The sequence below is a fragment of the Crinia signifera genome, chromosome 2 (assembly GCF_055691185.1).
Source record: "Crinia signifera chromosome 2, ASM5569118v1, whole genome shotgun sequence".
Lineage (NCBI taxonomy): Eukaryota > Metazoa > Chordata > Amphibia > Anura > Myobatrachidae > Crinia > Crinia signifera.
In genome coordinates, this window is record NC_139218.1 from 74460419 (window position 1) to 74479334 (window position 18916).

At 43.6% G+C, this 18916-nt stretch overlaps 2 protein-coding genes across 6 annotated transcripts in view; one reads left to right on the top strand and one right to left on the bottom strand.

The window, feature by feature from the left end:
* Window positions 1-18020, bottom strand: CTNS (cystinosin, lysosomal cystine transporter). Its single transcript, XM_083172416.1, has 11 exons — window positions 17623-18020; window positions 15831-15920; window positions 15619-15730; window positions 13942-14026; window positions 12480-12583; window positions 11615-11746; window positions 8639-8738; window positions 8441-8560; window positions 4925-5095; window positions 2846-2963; window positions 1-721 (listed from the first exon to the last, which is right to left on the bottom strand). Exons 2-11 carry the CDS (start codon window positions 15898-15900, stop codon window positions 588-590), a joined length of 1146 nt encoding a protein of 381 aa, XP_083028542.1. The 5' UTR covers window positions 15901-15920; window positions 17623-18020; the 3' UTR covers window positions 1-587.
* The window catches only part of SHPK (sedoheptulokinase), a 23414-nt gene continuing 22454 nt past the window's right edge, over window positions 17957-18916 (top strand). For 3 of the 5 annotated variants that reach the window (XM_083172410.1, XM_083172411.1, XM_083172413.1), the window contains exon 1: window positions 17960-18147. In XM_083172410.1, coding sequence (XP_083028536.1) covers window positions 17998-18147 — 150 coding nt within the window. In that variant the 5' untranslated portion in view covers window positions 17960-17997. Of the gene's footprint in view, window positions 18240-18916 lie in introns of all 5 variants that reach the window. The other 2 variants (XM_083172414.1, XM_083172412.1) reach the window with 2 other exon arrangements.

Consider the following 18916-nt stretch of genomic DNA (forward strand, 5'->3'; position numbering starts at 1 on the left):
TCCAGGTATGTAAATTTATTCAGAATGAGTTTAAGATCACAAAAATAAAAAAACGTATTGATTTAAAGTGTAATATTGCTAAGTCGAATGGAGTTTTGGCAATTTGCAGAAATCCAGATTTCTTTTTGTAACAGCATACTTTTTTTCGCTCTATAACCCAAGCCCCAAAAATAAGTGCATTGTGTTCCTCTAGCTCAGGGTTAGCCAACTCCAGTCCTCGAGAGCTACCAACAGTTAATGTTTTCCAGATCTCCTCACAGAATCACAAGTGAACTAATTAGCTCCATCTGTGTATCTTTTAAAATGTGTTAGTGAGTAATGAGCGCACCTTTGCAGCAGCTAGGTTGTCTGGAAAATGTGAACTGTTGGTAGCTCTCGAGGACTGGAGTTGGCTACCACTGCTCTAGCTCAAGTTTTTAGATTGCACATAATCCATCCAAAAGGCTAATGGGAGACTAAAGTTTCCTAAATTCTGATACAAAAAAGTTAAGGCACAATAGAGTATCAAAAAATCCCCAGTTTATAAAAATAAAATTAAACTTTAACTTAAAAACAAAAGAAAAAATAAGTGGTGTGTGTGGTCCTCTTCAGTAAACATTTTCATAGTCATTTCTTTTCCTGTATAAACAATAGTGCTGGGTTATAAATATAATGTCAAAGATGATCGAGAATAATCCCAAGCCAAACTTTGTAGGGTCGCCAAATATTAACTTCCATTCATCTGCGAAAAAGAGATAGATGTGTGTCATTATTTCAATCGTTCCTTGGCATGGTGATTCAGCAGAAAAACTGGAAGTTACATAGTAACATTCTTTTTCAAACTGATTTATTTTTTTCATAAGAAAAGCGCTATGTACTGTAAATGAGCATGAAGAGAGCAATGCCGGTCAAGGGACTGAAAATGATCACTGTCGGATTGATGTGCCGTTGGAATGAATAGCAATATCACACCACATCATCCTGAAATTGTAGATTTTGTTTGTAGCCACACATGGGTGCATATTAAAATATGTAGTATTGGGCCTACCATAAATACAGTTATGCACACACTAAATCATAGACATAGGGGCTGAGATAGTTACTCTGTAACTGAACTCTATGGGATGGGGGGGGGGGGTATTCAATCCAAGGTCACGACTGTCCCGACAGCTGTGAGCCTGGCCCGTTTTAGTTTTGCGAAGAAAAAGAACCAATGGGCGCCTTCTGTAGACTACAACAATTTAATAAACAATACACAAATCACAAAAGCATAAAACAGTATCTTGCATGCATGTAAAAAATGTAATAAAAAATATATATAACTTTTAAAAAGTAATTTCAGTGCAATTGCATAAAAGATTGCAACTTATAGTTACCAAGTCCCGATTGGACCGTGTGGTTGCTGTTGTTGGACTGATGTTAGGGTCCTGCAATTTATAGGGTTTTTTTTCTCCCAAATGGCACAAATGAGGTATGGGCAATGGTGGGTGAAATCCCAAGTTGGATTAGGAGTGGGCAAGCGGATCTCCTCCTCACTTCCCAGGTGCAGATGGCCAGTGATGTTTGGTAGCACCGTCTCCCACAAGCTCACTGTGCGTATTGAGCAGATCTTTCTGCGGTGTCAGCTATTATACAGCTCCAGCAGCGGTCAGCACGCCAATTGTAAGCTGAAGTACACCGGCTCCTGCGCTTGTAACTCCTTGTCGGAGTTACTCAGCTGTAGTATGGAGCGGTAGTGATCCAGTCCTCCTTGCGTTCGGCGGCTACGGGGGGATGTTCCGTGCCGGCTGTATATGTCTGCAGCGGGGATCAGGTTCTCAAGAGGGAAGACATGCAGCCAATTGGCCAGTGGATGTTTGCCGGTCTGATGCCGTTGGTATGCCCCTCAGATCCTCAGCTGCACTTGGCTTGAAAAGAACTCCTCACAAGACGCGTTTCGCCGCGCTCAGGTGGCTTTGTCAATTCAGGAACTTTTAGTTTTTCTCTACAGCAAATCGCCAGACGGGATTCAATGTCCCACCTGCCGATCTATGAAAAGGGGGCATATCCACGTAAACAGCCATGGATCCGGCCGTGATCGCGACATTTCACGGCAAAACGGACCTGACAGCTTTTGAAGTCGGGCCCGTTCTGTCAGTCTGCCTCTTCAATGCTGTCGGGAAAGACAACATTGAATAGGCGCCTGCCACTATTTCCCCTGTCGGAAGTACCGGCGTGGATTGAATACCCCCTATATATACCATAGAGTTAATACCAGTGAAGGGGTTAAATCTCTCTGCACATTTGAAATCTGCCCTACCTGCAGTGCAGCATGGTTTTACCCAGGTGCACAGTTACTTTTTTTTACTTTGCTCACAACTCAACCCCATTTGTCAACTAGCATGATTTATGTTAAACAATAAATACCATTTTTGATGATATTGGAACCTTAAACAGTTTTGTTAAATCTTAGTTTTGGCTGTCATCCATCAAGCTATTAAAGCTGTGAAGCGACTCGTCAGGACACTTGGACAGCTCAATCGGCATGCTCTGTGTGTTACTCTATGTTTACATTGAATCTTATTATTTTTGCCTGAGTTAGGAAAGAAGTATACTTTGTGTTTGTATGATGATCCATTACTTCCTTATATTCAAGAGACAGGTCTCATAACCCAATCTGAATATCATCTATGATACAACAGTTAATCATGGCAAAATATACCCTGTCGTCAGAATTAAATCTCATGGGAAAATGGTTTTGATGCAAACCAGCCAATGAATATGTATCCTATAGCACCTTGGAAGCCTTCCCCCACCATATGCCTTTCTAGGGCCTTTTTTAAGGAAATTAAAATGTTGTATCTGATCTGCAATCTCACATACATACCATTATTATAAGACTGCAAGAACATTTGGATAATACTGAAACTGCCACCTGTGAAGTCAAGCAACACATTTCCAATGCTCCAGCCTTGTGTACTTTTCCGACGGAAATTCATATAGACCTGAGATGCAAAACAAAGAACAATCAATCACATCAGCAACCCAGATGCATTCATGCTGGAAAATACAATCAGTATAACTACAGTTGCATACCCCCTGAATGTGTGTTTTAACACGCTGTAGTAGACAAATATTGTGCTCTAGTTTATGAAGGGTGGGGGGACCTTGACAAGAAATGATCAAGTACATTTTTATTCACTTAAAGTGATTTTTTTCCATATCCATCCCCCTCATAACCCCCTTAGTTTCTTTAATCAAAATGTTACTAGATTTTGAAATGGGCAAGATGAGGGGCTTGCCCATTTTAAAATCTAGTAACATTTTGATTAAAGAAACTAAGGGGGTTATGCAATCCAGGATCACGGCTGTCGATCCCTCCCGACAGCCGTGATCCTGGCCGGTTTGCCCAACAGCAAATAAGCAGGCAGGATTCAATGTCCTGCCTGCCAATTGGCAAAAAGGGGGTGTGGCCGAGAAAACGGCCGTGGATTGTCGATCCAGGCTGGAATCGCGAGAATCCACGGCTGTTGTCGGCAGAATGGGCCTGTTCTGTTGTGATCCCTCTTCAACGCTGTCGGTAAAGACAGCATTGAATAGGGCCCCACCGCTAATTACCCCGTTGGAAATAGCAGCGGATGATTGCATACCCCCTGAAAGCTATCAGATTAGCAATATCAGCTTGGGTCTGACACCAAAAACACTTTAAAGAAAGAGCTGGAATCAAAATGTATGCTCAGGCTCCAATTGAATTATTTTTATACCTTTTTTTACATGTACAGGAATTAACACACAATGCAGCTGCTGCCTCACTGAAACAAGGTGTACGCATTTTGAAACATAAGGAAATACAATTTACTAAAATGCATCCATTCTATTCAAAAGTACAACTAGTCTAATATTGTCCGACTTTTTCATTACCCCACTATCCACATCAGTGTGGAGTTGATTTTATATAGTGTGGCGAGCGCAGCGAGCCCCGCGAGGGGACGCAGCTGTAGGAACCTGCTGTGTGGTCCACGCTGTGCCTGTATATTTGATGCCCATGCTGTCAAACTCCTGATGAAGGTCCTTATATGGACTGAAACGCTACGTTACGTTGAGTATACCATGCTACTTTTTCCTTGATGATTTTTCAAATACATAGCTGATTTTATTTGCATTTAAAAAATACCTGGAGAGTGCGTCCTTTTTTCATATATATATATATATATATATAACGCACTTTGAAAATCGGTCGCATCGCATGCCATTATAATGGCATGCAATGCGACCCGCCCGATGTTTACATTGGACCCAATGTAAAAATGGTCCCCGAGACCCGATTTTACATTGGGCCCAATGTTAAATTCCCCCCAGACCCCATTTTTCATTGTATGCCCCCCCATTGTTAACGCCACGCCACGATCCAGGTCAACCCGAAGAGGGGCGAGCGCAACAAGCCCGTAAGGGGCAGTGGTACACGTCCTCCGACCTTTTCATACCCACACTATCCACGTCGGCGAGCGCAGCGAGCCACCGAGCCCGAAGCGTGGTGAGCGCAGCATGCCCCGCGAGGGGACGCATATTACTTCACAAGTATTATGCCACACTATATAAAATTAACTCCACGCCGACGTGGATAGTGGGGGTATGAAAAGGTCAGAGGACGCATATCGCCGCCGCTCGCCACGCTTCCGGTTAGCGTTGAAAGTGGGGTGGCGTTAACAATGGGGGGGCATTTAACATTGTCATTACCCATCAGGGTGGGTGTACAATGTAAAATCGGGTCTGGGTGCCTGTACAATTAAAAATCGGGTATAATCGCGTCTCATCGCATCGCATGCGATCATATGGCATGGCATGCGATGCGACGCGATTTTTGGGTTGTACAATGCCCTGCGATGGAAATCGGGGGCGCTGTGATAATACAAAAGTACCAAAAATACAAAAACAAAAACATGGTCCATCTGTTAATATTTGTTACCTGCGGAAAGTACTTCACCAGGGTAATTGCCAGCTTTATATAGGAAAAGCTGAATAAGAATTGAAGCCAGGTGACTTTTCCTGCCACTGCAACAAACAACATGGAGAAAGCAAATACCCAGGCAATGACCAGAAGTCCAACTGAAACCTTAGAAACCAACTGGGTCCCTCGCTGTGTGAACAGATTAGAAAACATTAGAAAATATAATTTGAGCAAGGCTACTTTTTACTAAAAACAAGGACACAATATTAGACATAGTTCAACAGGTTGCTATAGAAATATTATAAACATATTACTCTTTATACTGTAAGACAATTCAATTATATATTGTATTTATTACACAGGTGTCAATTCCTGTTATACATTTGCTTAAAAGAATAAATGGCTACTTCATGGCTAATTAACAGAATAAAATATTAAAGAGATCATTAAACCCTAAAATTGACATTAGGTTATCTGCTAGGGACAATGTACTAATGGGATTCAATACAAGACCCTGATGCAGTCATATGAGCTGCTGTGACATCAGTGGAAGAAAGAAAAATACTGACATATCCCTTTTCCCTATAAACAAACTGCTGTGACATCAGCAAGATTTTCATGTGAATTTCATATGAACCAACCAATCCACATTGGACCTTATTCTGGTTTATATGCATCGCTGCCTGCCGTTCGCATATGCTGCCATCCCCCTTTGCAGGGCGAATCCCCTCGCACGGCTGCAAATGGACGTTTAGCATTCGTAGCCTATGGGGAAACGTCCACATCATTCCATGGTCGCCGACCATCGAATTATGTGGAAGGTACACGCAAAACTAAGACGCTCTCAGATGTCTTAGCTTTGCGTGTATTCCTAAGGGGAAAATGGCATGCAGCTGACATTCGGTGATGTCAGCGGCCTGCCCCTGACTCCCACGTCACTGGGTGATTTCCACGGGAATGCCCACTGTTTTCTTGGGAACGCCCATGAAATGATGAGCGTTCCCATGGGCGTAACTACCCGCCACTGCCCCACGCCCACAGGGGTGGGTGCGAGCCCCCGGAGCATGCGCAGAAATGCCCATGCGCAGATTTTTTAAAAAGCAATCGAATGCGAATTTGCATGCGTATTTGAATGCAAACGTACGAACCAGAATAACCCCCATTGTACGTTCTTGAAAACTCAAAAAATCCAATGCTATAAGTCGCTAGTTGCCTGTTTATTTCAAGACTTGTATGTAGAACAGGCTAACCTGCTGCAGGGTGTGGATCAGCTCACAGACAAGGCCGGCACCAAAAGGTCAACATGCATTTCGCTCGCCATGCTTTGGGCCAGGTGCCTCGCTGCTCTGCTACATCTGAACTCAGCACACATTGGGGCAGATGTACTAATCTGCCTATAACGTTTTGAGAATAACGAGTCCCGCTTCTCCAGCATAACGTGGAGAAGCGGGCAAACGTTATAGGCAGATGTATTAACCCCCCCAAAGCCGATAAGGAAAGCCGTTATCCCCAGCGTTAACGGCTCTCCTTATCGGCTCCCTCGCCGCCCCGCACATGCGCAGTCGCCGTCGTCCCCCCTGCCCGGCTTACTGGGCATGCGCGAGATCTCGCTAAAACCGCGAGATCTCCAGCGCAGCCCAAGCCAGACGCAGAGCTAGCGTTGTCCCCATAGTGGGGGATAGGACAACGCTAGCCCTGAGCTGGCGAAGTGGCCGGGGTGAATTAACGCCTTGAAGGCTGTTAATACATCACCCCGGCCGTTAATCCCTGGGGGGGATTGCAGGGACAGCCCCGCAGAGCGTAACTCGGCGGGCTGTCACTAGCGCACGTTAGGTGCGCTAGTAATACATTAGGACAGACGTAATCCCCCCCAGTTAACCAGCGTTAAGTGCATTTTTGCACTTAACGCTGGTTAATACATCTGCCCCATTAACATTTACAGTTGGAGTTAATGTGCATGGTAAACCCAAAAGTGACAATAAATTGTGAAAAGCCCATGTTGACTTTTTTCACATGTCGACCAATGGACATGTGGACCTTTTGCATGCCGACCTAGACATGGTCTGTCAGCAATCCGAATACCCCTACTGTAATTGAAAAAAATTGTTATTTCGGTACTTGTTTCCTAGAACGGCCACAATCTTGTCCATCGTGTACCTTAAAGTTAAGGTACACGATGGCCGCGATGGACCCGATTTCCTTTGAAATCAGGTCCATTTTGCCGGCAAAGGCAAAATCGGGAGCATCTCGTTGGTCGCGTGCATTAACATGGCCCGCAACGCGACCGACGCGACCTTGCCATAGGCTTCAATGTTAAAATATTTTTAACATTGAAATCGGGAGCATCGCGTCGGTCTTGTGCCATTATAATGGCACAAGATGAGATGGACTTGATTAAGTCCATTTTACATAGCAAACAATGTGAAATGGGCCAATATGACCCATTTCACATTGTATATGGCCCCGTCATGGTTAAAAAGTTAAGCAACCCCATTGTGAGCGTCACCCCAGGATTGACGCCAACCCGAAGTGTGGCGAGCGCAGCGAGACCGCCCGGGGCGGCGGTGCGCGTCCTCCGACCTTTTCATACCCCTACTATCCACGTCAGCGTGGAGTTGAGAATATAAAGTGTGGCGAGCGCAGCGAGCCACCGAGCCCGCAGTGTGGCGAGCCCCGCGAGGGGAAGCGTATAACTGTGAAGTTATACGCTGTGCTCGCCACGCTTCGGGCTCGGTGTGGTCGCCACACTTTATATTCTCCACGCCGACGTGGATAGTAGGGGTATGGAAAGTTTGGAGGACGCGTACCGCCGCCGCTCGCCACGCTTCGGGTTGGCGTCAATCGTGGGGTGCCGATGAGGGGGTCAAATTTGGGGTCTGGGGATTACTTTACATTGAATCCAATGTAAAATAGGGTCCCAGGGGCCCTATTCACATTTGATTCAATGTAAAAATCGGGTCGATCGCGCCGCATGCGATGCGACCGATGCGATTTTTCCGACACGATAACCCCGATACAAATCGGTGTGGCCATGCTAGGAAACAAGTACCGTTATTTCATGTGTATATATTAGTGACAGACAGTGGAAATACCTGTTTTTTTATACCTAAAAGATCCCTATTTCATAAGCAGTTCATGTATCAAACATGCATACAAATAGGATTTTAACAATTATCAATCTAGATGAATATCTGATACAAAGAAGTGTGATGTCAAACAGGCAAAGAATGCAGTAAGATGATCATAATCATGTCTGAGGTGATTACCAGACTTCACCCACAAGTGCTCAATGGGATAATAACACCTAAGGAGTCGAGGTGATGCCCGTGGCAACGATCAGACTCCAGTTATAATTTATTTAAGCTGTACTACATAAATGATGGTTAACACTCGTACTATGGTCAACACCTAGTTATTTGCTTCAGGATACATTTGGTAGAACATACTTCCCTTGGCCAGGTATATGTGGTTGCTACTTACCAATTAAATTCCGAAGCAACAAAGCAGGACACCAAAGGGTTGGCCATCACTTACCTCATAAATACAGCACTGAATTATTGTGACAAGTGTTAGCACTACAGCATGAAGGCTAAAAAAGACATCATTGGCATCAACTGGGATCACACCATTAGGGTAGACGTGAAGATATTGTTCCTAGAACAGAATTGTATGCAGATTTGTTATACAGTTATAAGCTTATGTAGGAATAATAATTCAAAGATGAAGACATACCCTAATATAGGGGATCCAGAAAATTCCAACATTGAAAACACTGTATGCAATGAAGCCAGTAAGATTTAATGCCAGGAAGTCAAAACTCAGGCCCACAACACTGAAATAGCGAGAAGAAAGCGGATGTGAACCCAATGTCTTTACATGTAGAACTGCAGTACATACTTGGAGCAATGTGGAACGGTGACGGCACTCAGGGATGCAGTTTAGGAGAATTTTCAGCGGGGCTTTCACCATTGCTATTTCCAGAACCACACAGAGGCCAATGGTGAGAAAAAAACTAACAGTGAGTTCCAGAGCACACTTTTGCTCACATTAGACATGTCTACATCACGCATGTACATATGAGCATTATGGTTAGTCTGCGGTTAGGGTAAAATAAAATACCTTTGACATTCTCACTTCTGACATGCATAATGTTAGCATGTTCAACATGTCGACATTATGGCAGCATTAACTTTGAGCTCCATTGAAATGTTGACATACTGAACTCGTATATGGGGGGAGATTCTCTAAGAATCTCTGCCGCCCATCGCAATTATAATTATCGCATATGTTCTAACATTTGCGATAATTATAGCAAAGGACAGCTCTTGCGTTAAGAGCTGTCCTTTGCGGTGAGAGTCGCCGGGTCCCAGCAGGTCCCGGCGGCTCCCCCCTCCCTCCCACACTCGGCGCTGCTGCTGCTGCGCCGGGCTCTCCTCATCCCTGCACCTGGAAGAGGATCAGTGCAGGGAGGAGGTCACAGGTCCGGGCAGCACAGCTCTGTGCTGCCGACACAGGTGAGGGGGCGATGCGGGGCGGCGGGGATGCGGTAGAAGCCCATTGGCTTCTATGGGGCATTGACAAATTTTTCTGGCGATGCCCCCCGCTGCGGTAACCCGGCGGGGGATGCTTACAGCATCCCAAAATGCGGTAAAACCCCAGATAACGGGGTTTTTACCGCATTTGTAGCTTAGAGAATCTCCCCCATGATCCTCTTGTATACATACAGTCAGGTCCATAAATAAGCAGTTCATGTTCATTTCAAATCCATTGTGGTGGTGTATAGAGCCTAACATATGAGAGTTGTGTTGATGTACCAATATTTATGGACCCGACTGTATATATCCACATGAACATTCGCATGTGGATATTGCAGCAACGTTATTGCATTTAAATCTCTATCATTCTTATGGTGTGTACACATGGTAGATATGCCGTGCTATGCGAGTCCCGATATGATCAGATCGTATCAGGACTCGCATCGCACGGCATGCAGTGGCACAATTTTGACTATATAGTGAAGATCTGCACTATATAGTCAATGCAGCCAAGACTATCAGTCTTGCTATACGTGAACGCGCATCAGGATCGCAAGCAGACTGCAAGGATTAAAACCCTACAAGTTTCTTGTATTTATTTTAGCTTAATTAGTTCTTCATACAGTTGTCATACTTTTTATAACTTCATCTGTGTGTATTTGGATTTTCATGATAAATGCAACTTTTTCTAACTTTTTTTTATTAATATCACTGTTCAGATATAGACAGACTATAGTGTGTATATTTTGTACTATAACAGTGGTTCCCAACCTTTTTTCTCTCCCGTACCCCTTGATTAGGCTTTTCATTGATAAGTACCCCCTCCTCTCATTTTGAAATATGGACAGTACTTAGCGGTATGCGGATCCTTATGCATGTCCTTATATTAAGGAGGAGCGGAGGAGTAGTATACAGCCAGGAATCATGCCCTTCTGTGTCTAGACACTGGTTGTGTATTATCTCCAGGATTCCAGCTAACACCGGTAGGATTAATGCCGCTGCTTCCTCCACCTTTGTCAGTGCTGGGCAGATGACTGCTGATGTCTGAGGGCAGCATGGGAAGCTCCCAGTGGATTGCTGGTCAGGCATATGACGCAACAAGGTTTGTCTCCATGGCAATGGGTCTTCTTCAGCCATCAAAAGACCTTTTCATCGTCTGCCATTACCAGTATTATTTTCAAGTACCCCCAGGGGTACTAGTACCCCAGGTTGGGAACCAATGTACTATAACAACTTTTTCTAATTTTTTTTTATTAATATCACTGTTCAGATATAGACAGACTGTATTGTGTATATTTTGTACTATAACAACTTTGGGGAGTACATTTTGAATAATTTAGATGTAAACTCTATACAACTGCATGTTAGCCCCAATGTTAGCAGATTTATCCCATACATGTGTTTTAGCATGCATCTCCTCAACAGCAATCACTAAAAAGCACAATTATTATTCAATTCAGATGTGTGCATGTGATGGCACAAGTGTTCTATTGGTTACATAGATAACACACTGAAAGTGTAGAATGACAATCACATACATTTTCAACACATCTACATTATTAGGACCACTTTTGAGAACACATTGCAGCTAGCAGGCACCTTCTCTGTCCTCCCCATCATAGGCAAATGCAGGGGGGTGGGGGGGATTCTGGTTGCACAGAAACCACCCTCCTCTTGGCAAGTGCCTTAAATTATGACAACAATAGCACTGGTATATAATAACATCGCAATAGATCAGAGAGTAGCTGTCAGGAGGAAGAGCCAGGAGCCTTAACATGAGGTGGGAGAATATGAGCTTAAGTCTGTGTATTTATTTATTATGGAATGTTTAACCTTTTCCTGACCACTACTCTTATTTAAATGTTTGAAATAGCCTATACTATAGACCATCTGTACTGTTAAATATCAATACTGTATTCCATACAGTATCCAGTGTATAGAAAGACTAATTGTCAGTGCTGTTACCGCTCCCCCAGACTCCCGTACTTACTCCAATGTGCTGCAGAGTGGGAGACTTTGGATTACATTTGGAAACCCCCTCTAAAAATCCTGCATTTGTCAATGCCCATAAGCATATGTTTAATATGATTCTGCCAGCACATTTCAACTCAGACTGGACTCTGGCTTTGGCCGCTGTACAGTAATTTATATGTATTGCTCACATGGTCATCACCTTTTCCTTCGCCAGTTCTCAAACACCTGTGGGTAGAAGGACACGGACCATGCCAAAAAATAAATCCAGCCAATAACCTGCTCTAACACCTCCACGGCACGACTGTGGATCACCAGGAACCGAATTCTTGGCCTAAAATATGAGGGAAATTAGCAAAGGAGGATGCAATTGGCAGTAGATTCATCAGTAGCACTGTCACATGGATTAGCAGCATCTTTACACACATTAAACATTGGTATTTACATGCTAAATTAGATTTTCCATTTCTGCCATCTTTTATGTAAATATTCCTTCTTCCTATTGGCAAATACAAAATTTGTGCTCCCCTAACCTGTACAATGGCGCAATCCTGATTTTCAGGGATCAAAAATGGTATTGTCTCCCAGAGAGGCTTTCTGGCTCTATTGAAATTGGGGATAATGTGGAATTATTATTTTAAGCTTATTTTTCCTGATTTCCCAGCTAGGAACGTTGTGAGATATACTGTGTAACACACAATGGGCTAGAATGTATCAAGCTTCAAAAAGTGATAAAATGGAAAGTGACAAACAGCCAGCCAATCAGCTTCTTATGGCTGGGTTTGAAAAATAACAGGTAGGAGCTGATTGGCTGGTTGTTTATCACTCTTCACTTTATCGCTTTTTGAAGCTTGATACATTCTGGCCCATTGCTACAGCTGTCACGTATTTTAACAGCTCCGAAAACATTAGTTTATTACTGATTTATGCTTGTTTGTTTCTTGTGTACACAGTTGCCTAATGAAAAGCAGAAGTGGAATAAGATGCATTCTATTTGCAGATAAAAGTGTCCACACGGTCTACAAAAACAAGCAACACGAATAATAGCATTCTTGTTGTGGACTAACCCAGTCTTGTGAGAGTCTTTGTTGTACAGATAGGCAGTGAGCTGCCCCACATCCTCTGCAGCCACAGTGAACACAGAACCAACAGTCTTGTCTAATAGGACAACCTGGGGCAAAGGAGAATGAATATTACAAAGTATTATTATTATTTTATTTATAAGGCGCCACAAGAGTTTTGCAGCACCGTACAAAGGAACAGTACAGGGAGGCAAAACTTAACATTACAGTAAATAAATAACAGAAATAGATTACAGGTAAAATAAATGCCACAGTTCAATACACATTACAGCTTAAATGTAAGTAGTGAGGACTTGGTCTACGTACTACTAGGGGCTGGTGGTCAAAGATGGACACTGGGTGTTTGAGTATGGCAGAGCTGCTCTGGTCTGAAGAGCTTCCAATCTAGTAGTAAGGGGCAACAGACAGATTACATAAGGTGCAAGCAGGTGGCAGGTGGGTTGATGGCAGGATGTAAGCAGGCAAAGAAAGCGTGTGGCAGGGGTCAGAGGACAAGCCTCAGGACTTAAGCTATGCATCTGAAGGGTACACTTTGATGAATATGTAAACTAGAAATGCTGGAAGGTCACATATTGTATGTTATTATAAGAACTGAGAAGTTGTGGAGGCTAGTGGGTTTATTAGTAACCAATTACAGAAATACAGTATGTACACATAGGTTTTGCCTAGCCAATGATTGCCCCCTTAGCATCCCACACAGCTGCCGGACTCTCACCCCATTACAGCTGCCCGTAGTTTGAAAACAGCAACATGTCTGAAGGATTATACACTGGAGATCATGAGATGGGAAAAATCTATTCAATATAAATAAACTAACAAACTGGATTACATCAACTCAGAAATGTGTACTACTTTACATATGTTATTACTTGTGTTCTTTCTAGCACCCTGCACCTAAGCAGTGAAGAGCATATTTTGATTTATAAATGATGTACTGCTAGAGCTACAATAGTTGTAATCTTAAGGCCCATACACACTGGGCGATTTTGAGCTGAAAGCCGCTCAAAAAAAACAAGTTTGAGCGGCTTTCAGCTCAAAGTCACCCAGCATGTACAGCCCGGCGGTGAATGGTGATGCACGCTACAGTATCATCACCGGAAAAGTCGCTCATCTGCTGGTATTACCTGCAGATGAGTGGCTTTGTAGATGGCTTTGCATAGCGCTGCCGTCCACCCCCTGCTCACAACGCCGGGCAGGGGGAAAGCCGCTCAGTGTGTATGCACTGAGCGGCTTTCCCTCCAGCAATGACAGCGGTCATTGCTGTCCATACACGCTGGGCATAATCATACCCAGTGTGTGTGGACCATTACATCAACTCTACATTTTTGAACTTTAAAAATAAAAATATGCGCTCTTCATTGATTGGGTACAGGGTGCTAGAACACATTCTATTGGATAAAAGAAACCAGAATAAAGCAAATAAAGATGTGTGCTACAAAATGCTTACTTCTTCTGGAAGACGGACAATGGTTTTATTCTTTGAAGAATAGGTAATATTGAAAGCAAACACCACAGTGTCATTCAGTGGAGCACTGAAGAAATAAAAAGTATGCAGACTTGTTAATGGACAATGAAATTCCTGGCCACAAGAGCTATTGGCAATCATTTTAGGATTCAACAATATGTCCACCACTGAGGACATTGTTTTGTATTTTTCTTTGTAACATTTGTTTATACAGCATCTACAATTGCAAGACACAATTAGGAACGGTGATAAATCAAAACTAGGAGGTGTATTTACAAAAAACTGTCTGACAGACAGACAGGGATGATGACTTTAGCTATGCTTTCTCTCTAGAACACATGTCTTCAACCTGTGGCCCTCCAGATGTTGTAGAACTACATGTCCAAGCATGCCCTGACAGTTTTGGCATGCTCTCATAGGAAAAACTGTGGCAATGCATGTTGGAACATGTAGTTTCACAACATCTGGAGGGCCACAGGTTGAAGACCAATGCTCTAGAACATGGGCACTGTAGCCAGACAGAGATGCGGTTGGCAGGTCGATATTAAGAAGATCGCAAAAATCATATGGCATCTTTTCCATGTTAACCTATTGCTTGTGTGTACCATTTTGTCGACCCTTTTCATGCTTCCACCTATGGCATGTTGACCAATAGTGGTCGACCTTATTAATGTTGACCATATGACTCATACCACCAGACATAACCTCCCAACATTTCTGGATTTGATTTCCAATGTGCAAAATTTCAATCTGCCGACGTGATGTGTAGAGGGAACTGCCATGTTGCTATATCTACATGTTCCATCCATTGCGAGAAGACAACAGATTCAGGTACTGTATGGCTACATGGACGCTACGAGATCATTTACAATGCAGTCTGATTGTTTCATTCAAAGTGGCAGATCAGAGTTCCTGTATCCTGGCTCTTCACAGCTCTAGGGCCCGGTAATAAGCCGTTATCTAGATAGGTGGAGTTCAATACTCTCACTAAGGGCCTGATTCAAACCTGCTTCCTAGGCATCGTGTACTTGCTGCTTAGTGAGCAGATAAATGCACGCTCCCTGGTGAGTGAATTCCCGCAGGAACATGCGAGCGGATGTTTACGCTTACACATCCGCTCGCATGCGGCCGCATGGAGTAAAAATCATCAACGGTGGCTCACCATCAAATGGTTCTTCCTCCCTTAGTAAGTCTATACTTTTCTCTTGGACGGAGATGGCCGAAATGGGGGCGGGCACTGATGTCATGCATGGACACGCCTGCATTCGCAGGGGTACGCGCAGCTTTTCCATTGGTGCGCCCATCAAGTATTGGGCGATCCCCTCTGTCCACCCCCTGCGCGCCCATCAGTGAGTGAACGCCGCGGCGAGTGTGAAACTGGCCGAAGCCTTTCGCTCCGGGGGTTCACACATGCGCAAACCCCAAACAAACAATCGGCCGGGGTAGCGAATTCAGACCTGAGTGATCAGGTCTGAATCGCCCCCAAAGAAACACACTGATATGTGATTTGTATTTAGATCATCCATCTACTCCATAGTAGAATAAGATGCATAGAAAACCAAGTCACAATATAGACATCACTAATGTAAAACTTAAGTACTATAGCATAAACATTGTTTGTCCAATCACATAGATTATAACAGATCTACTTAGTCTTACTTGACAGTAATGTTTATGTCTCTAGAGCTGCCATTTACTAGAGTGACTACATCCGGGATAGAGACTCCGAGCACAGCATCTTGCCGCACAACTGATGGCAGAGTCTGAGCACCTGCAATGCAAAAGAGTCTGATGAGTGTTCAGTTTCTGGCACAATGACATGCTAACTAGCTATTGGCTGTGATGTTGTTAACAGTTTAATTTCCACTTACCACCAAACGATACTAAGGTAAAAAGGCAGAAGGTACATATACTGCACTTCCATTTCAGTATTGTTTCCATAATCCTAGAACACCACTGGCCTGAAGACAAATGACAAAGATCAAGGTTTGCTTTTTGTGACAGAAAAGGCTAAACAGTACAGGAAGGGCTTTAGGAACTATCATTGATAATGTCTACCAGAAGTGCTTATGGTTTCCAAACATTTATATTAATGTTTACAGTAAGTGTCAGGACAACATAACCTATTATTCGCTCACTAAACAATCATCTGTCTGCATTCCCACAAACATTGTTCTTCAGCGCCTGCACCCTCACTGCCACCCCAGAGCCTGCGTCCTCGGCACCTGTCCTCACCACTGAAGGGACAGCGACCTAGGGCATTATTCTGGTCCACAGCGTTTCTTGTGGATAAAACGCCGTCCATCGCTCGCACAGCCACCCGCGCCCCCCTCGCTTGGTAAATTCCCCTGCACGGCTGCGAATGGATGTTTTGCATAATCATGCATTCGCAGCCTTGGGTATGTGGGCCAAATCATTCGATGGTTGCCGACCATCGAATGATTTGGAAGGTGCATGCAAAACTAAAGCCCCGTACACACGTGGGAGATATATTGCTCAGCCATATATTGCTAGCAATATATGGCTGAGCAATATATTGCTCAGTTTCTCCTTTTCATCAGCGACCAGAGATGGTCGCTGATGAAAGGGAACCTCTGCCGGGCGGTGCCGCAGAGGAAATCAGCTGGGCTAGCGATTAGAACGGGGCTGAAAACGGGAGCGCGCACCCAGCGATTTATCGCTGGGGCACACTCCCATCACTGGCAATATGGTCACAAGCGACCATATTTCCAGCGATTTCAGCCCCTATCGCCGCCATGTGTACACAGCTTAAGGCAGTCTCTGGTGTAACACTGTACAGGAAAAGGGCAAGCATCTGACATCCGCTGACGTCAGCTGCATCACTAATTTCCATGGGAACCTCCAGCTTGTTCATGGGAACACCCATGAAATGCTAGAAGTTCCCATGGGCGCAGCCTGTCACCCCATGCCCCCTGCCCACACTGCTAAATGCGAACTAGAGGTTCGCCGTGCCCGCTTGCAAGGAAAGCATCACTCCCCCATATGAATGCGGGGGGGAACAAGGCAATCAAAATTAGGCCCCTAGTACGGAAATCTTTGAAAGTCCAACAGAAGATTTAATATTACTGAAGTGTGGATGAATCTGACTCATATTTATAGTAGTAGGCTACTAACAACACAAACAATAGATATTTAGTTCCTCAACAATGTACCCTACTGTTAGCCTTATTACTTATGCTAAAAAAAAAAAAAAAAAACTCACAAAAGAAAGTACAAGCATGTAACACTACATAGTTCACAAAAAATATCAGCGTTCCAAGTAAAGTTGGATTTTTTTTTTTTTTTAACAAAAGTCTAAACTGAATACCTATTGCCTAAATTCAGTATATGTTTGGAGTGAATGCAGTTTGTATACCTGCAGTTTCCTCCCAGATCATAATAAAAAGCTTCGACTGACATGGATACCTATGAGAGGGAGAGAGTTCTCTATAGAATAAGACTAATCATCTCATACATTCTCTACAGTTAATCTCTGTGCTTATCCTACATTTATTCATATAAATCTTTATTGTCTTGTTGAAGATGGGGAGAGGGGATTGCACTTTAGATATACACAGTTGCCCTGTATTGTGACTGCTGTCTCTCCTCTCCTGGGTCCTGAATAATCATGTACTTTGTAATTAGTATAATACGGTCACTGACCTGGTATGGCCGGCCTCTGTCCCCACCACTGACTCTTCTAGCAGCAGCAGGCTGTCACAGTCACAGAGCAAGCTCTAGTCCACTCCATGGAACTCACGAGTGCCTGATGTGTCAGAGCAGTGTCCACTCTAATCTCCTCCCTCTTCCTTGTTTACGTCCTAGAACACTATGTATCAATAACTGTCTCCATTACAGTTCCAGGTTTTGGTGAAGGCGCCATTTTTTTGAAGATCACATTTATGGTATTTTCTAATGCACTGGACTTTATGGTAATGGCTCCTCTGCTGGAGACATAAAGGTACAGCTAGCCAAGAAGCTACAGCCAGGTGAGGTCAGGTGACTGCTTAGTGACAGATGAGAGATTGAGTAGTACAGATGGAGGAAGACGAGTGCTCCCTAGTTCTGGGCATTGATGTGGGCACCAGTTCAGTGAAAGCCGTCTTGCTGGAGCCTAAATCAAGGGATGTGCTGTTCAGCGAGACACGTGACACCAAGGCAGGACTAGATAGTGACTTTGGACCCCAGGTGAGAGACGTGGTGCACCGAGGCAGGGCATGCTGGAGCTTGTAGTTCTGCAGCAGCTGGAGAGCTGCAGACCCCCAAGATGTGCCCCAAATGTAAGAACGGAGTACAATAAACACTGAAGTCCAGTCATACTTACAAGAAGTTTGTCCCTGATTCACCACAATGTGATGAGGTTGTTTACTAATTCATATAGAATGTATGAAAAGTCCAAAAGATTAAAATAATCGGAAAAAAATGCATGTTGACCATTGTCATGTTGACGTTTTTACAAGTGTTGGCCATTTGTCAATGTCGACCTAGTACATGTTGACCTATTGATAGATTGTAGACCTATCATCCGGAACCCAGATTATCAAAGTTTGGGGTGACAGAAAGCGGAAAGAGATACAGTTCCATCAATCTGCTCCTGTCATTTTTCAAACACAGCCTGTAAAATGAGTGAAGCTGATTGACTGATACTTTATCTCTCTCTATTTTTTTCTATAAATCTCCCCATACTGTATGTCTGCATGCACCTGATGATACATAGCTGAAGTTATCTTCTTGTTCGGCCAGCTTCTTCTTCATGCTCCCAGCTTCTTATTAAAAAAATTTCATGTATACAAAAATAACTAGTTTTATTGCTTTTAATATAACATGGTCTGAATAAGAAGCTGGATCACAAATAAGAAATTAATAAGAAGCTGGAGCATGAATAACAAGTGGCCGAATAAAAAGCTGACTTCAGCCTTGTCCTGATGAAACTATTATAATAATACAGAAACGTTGG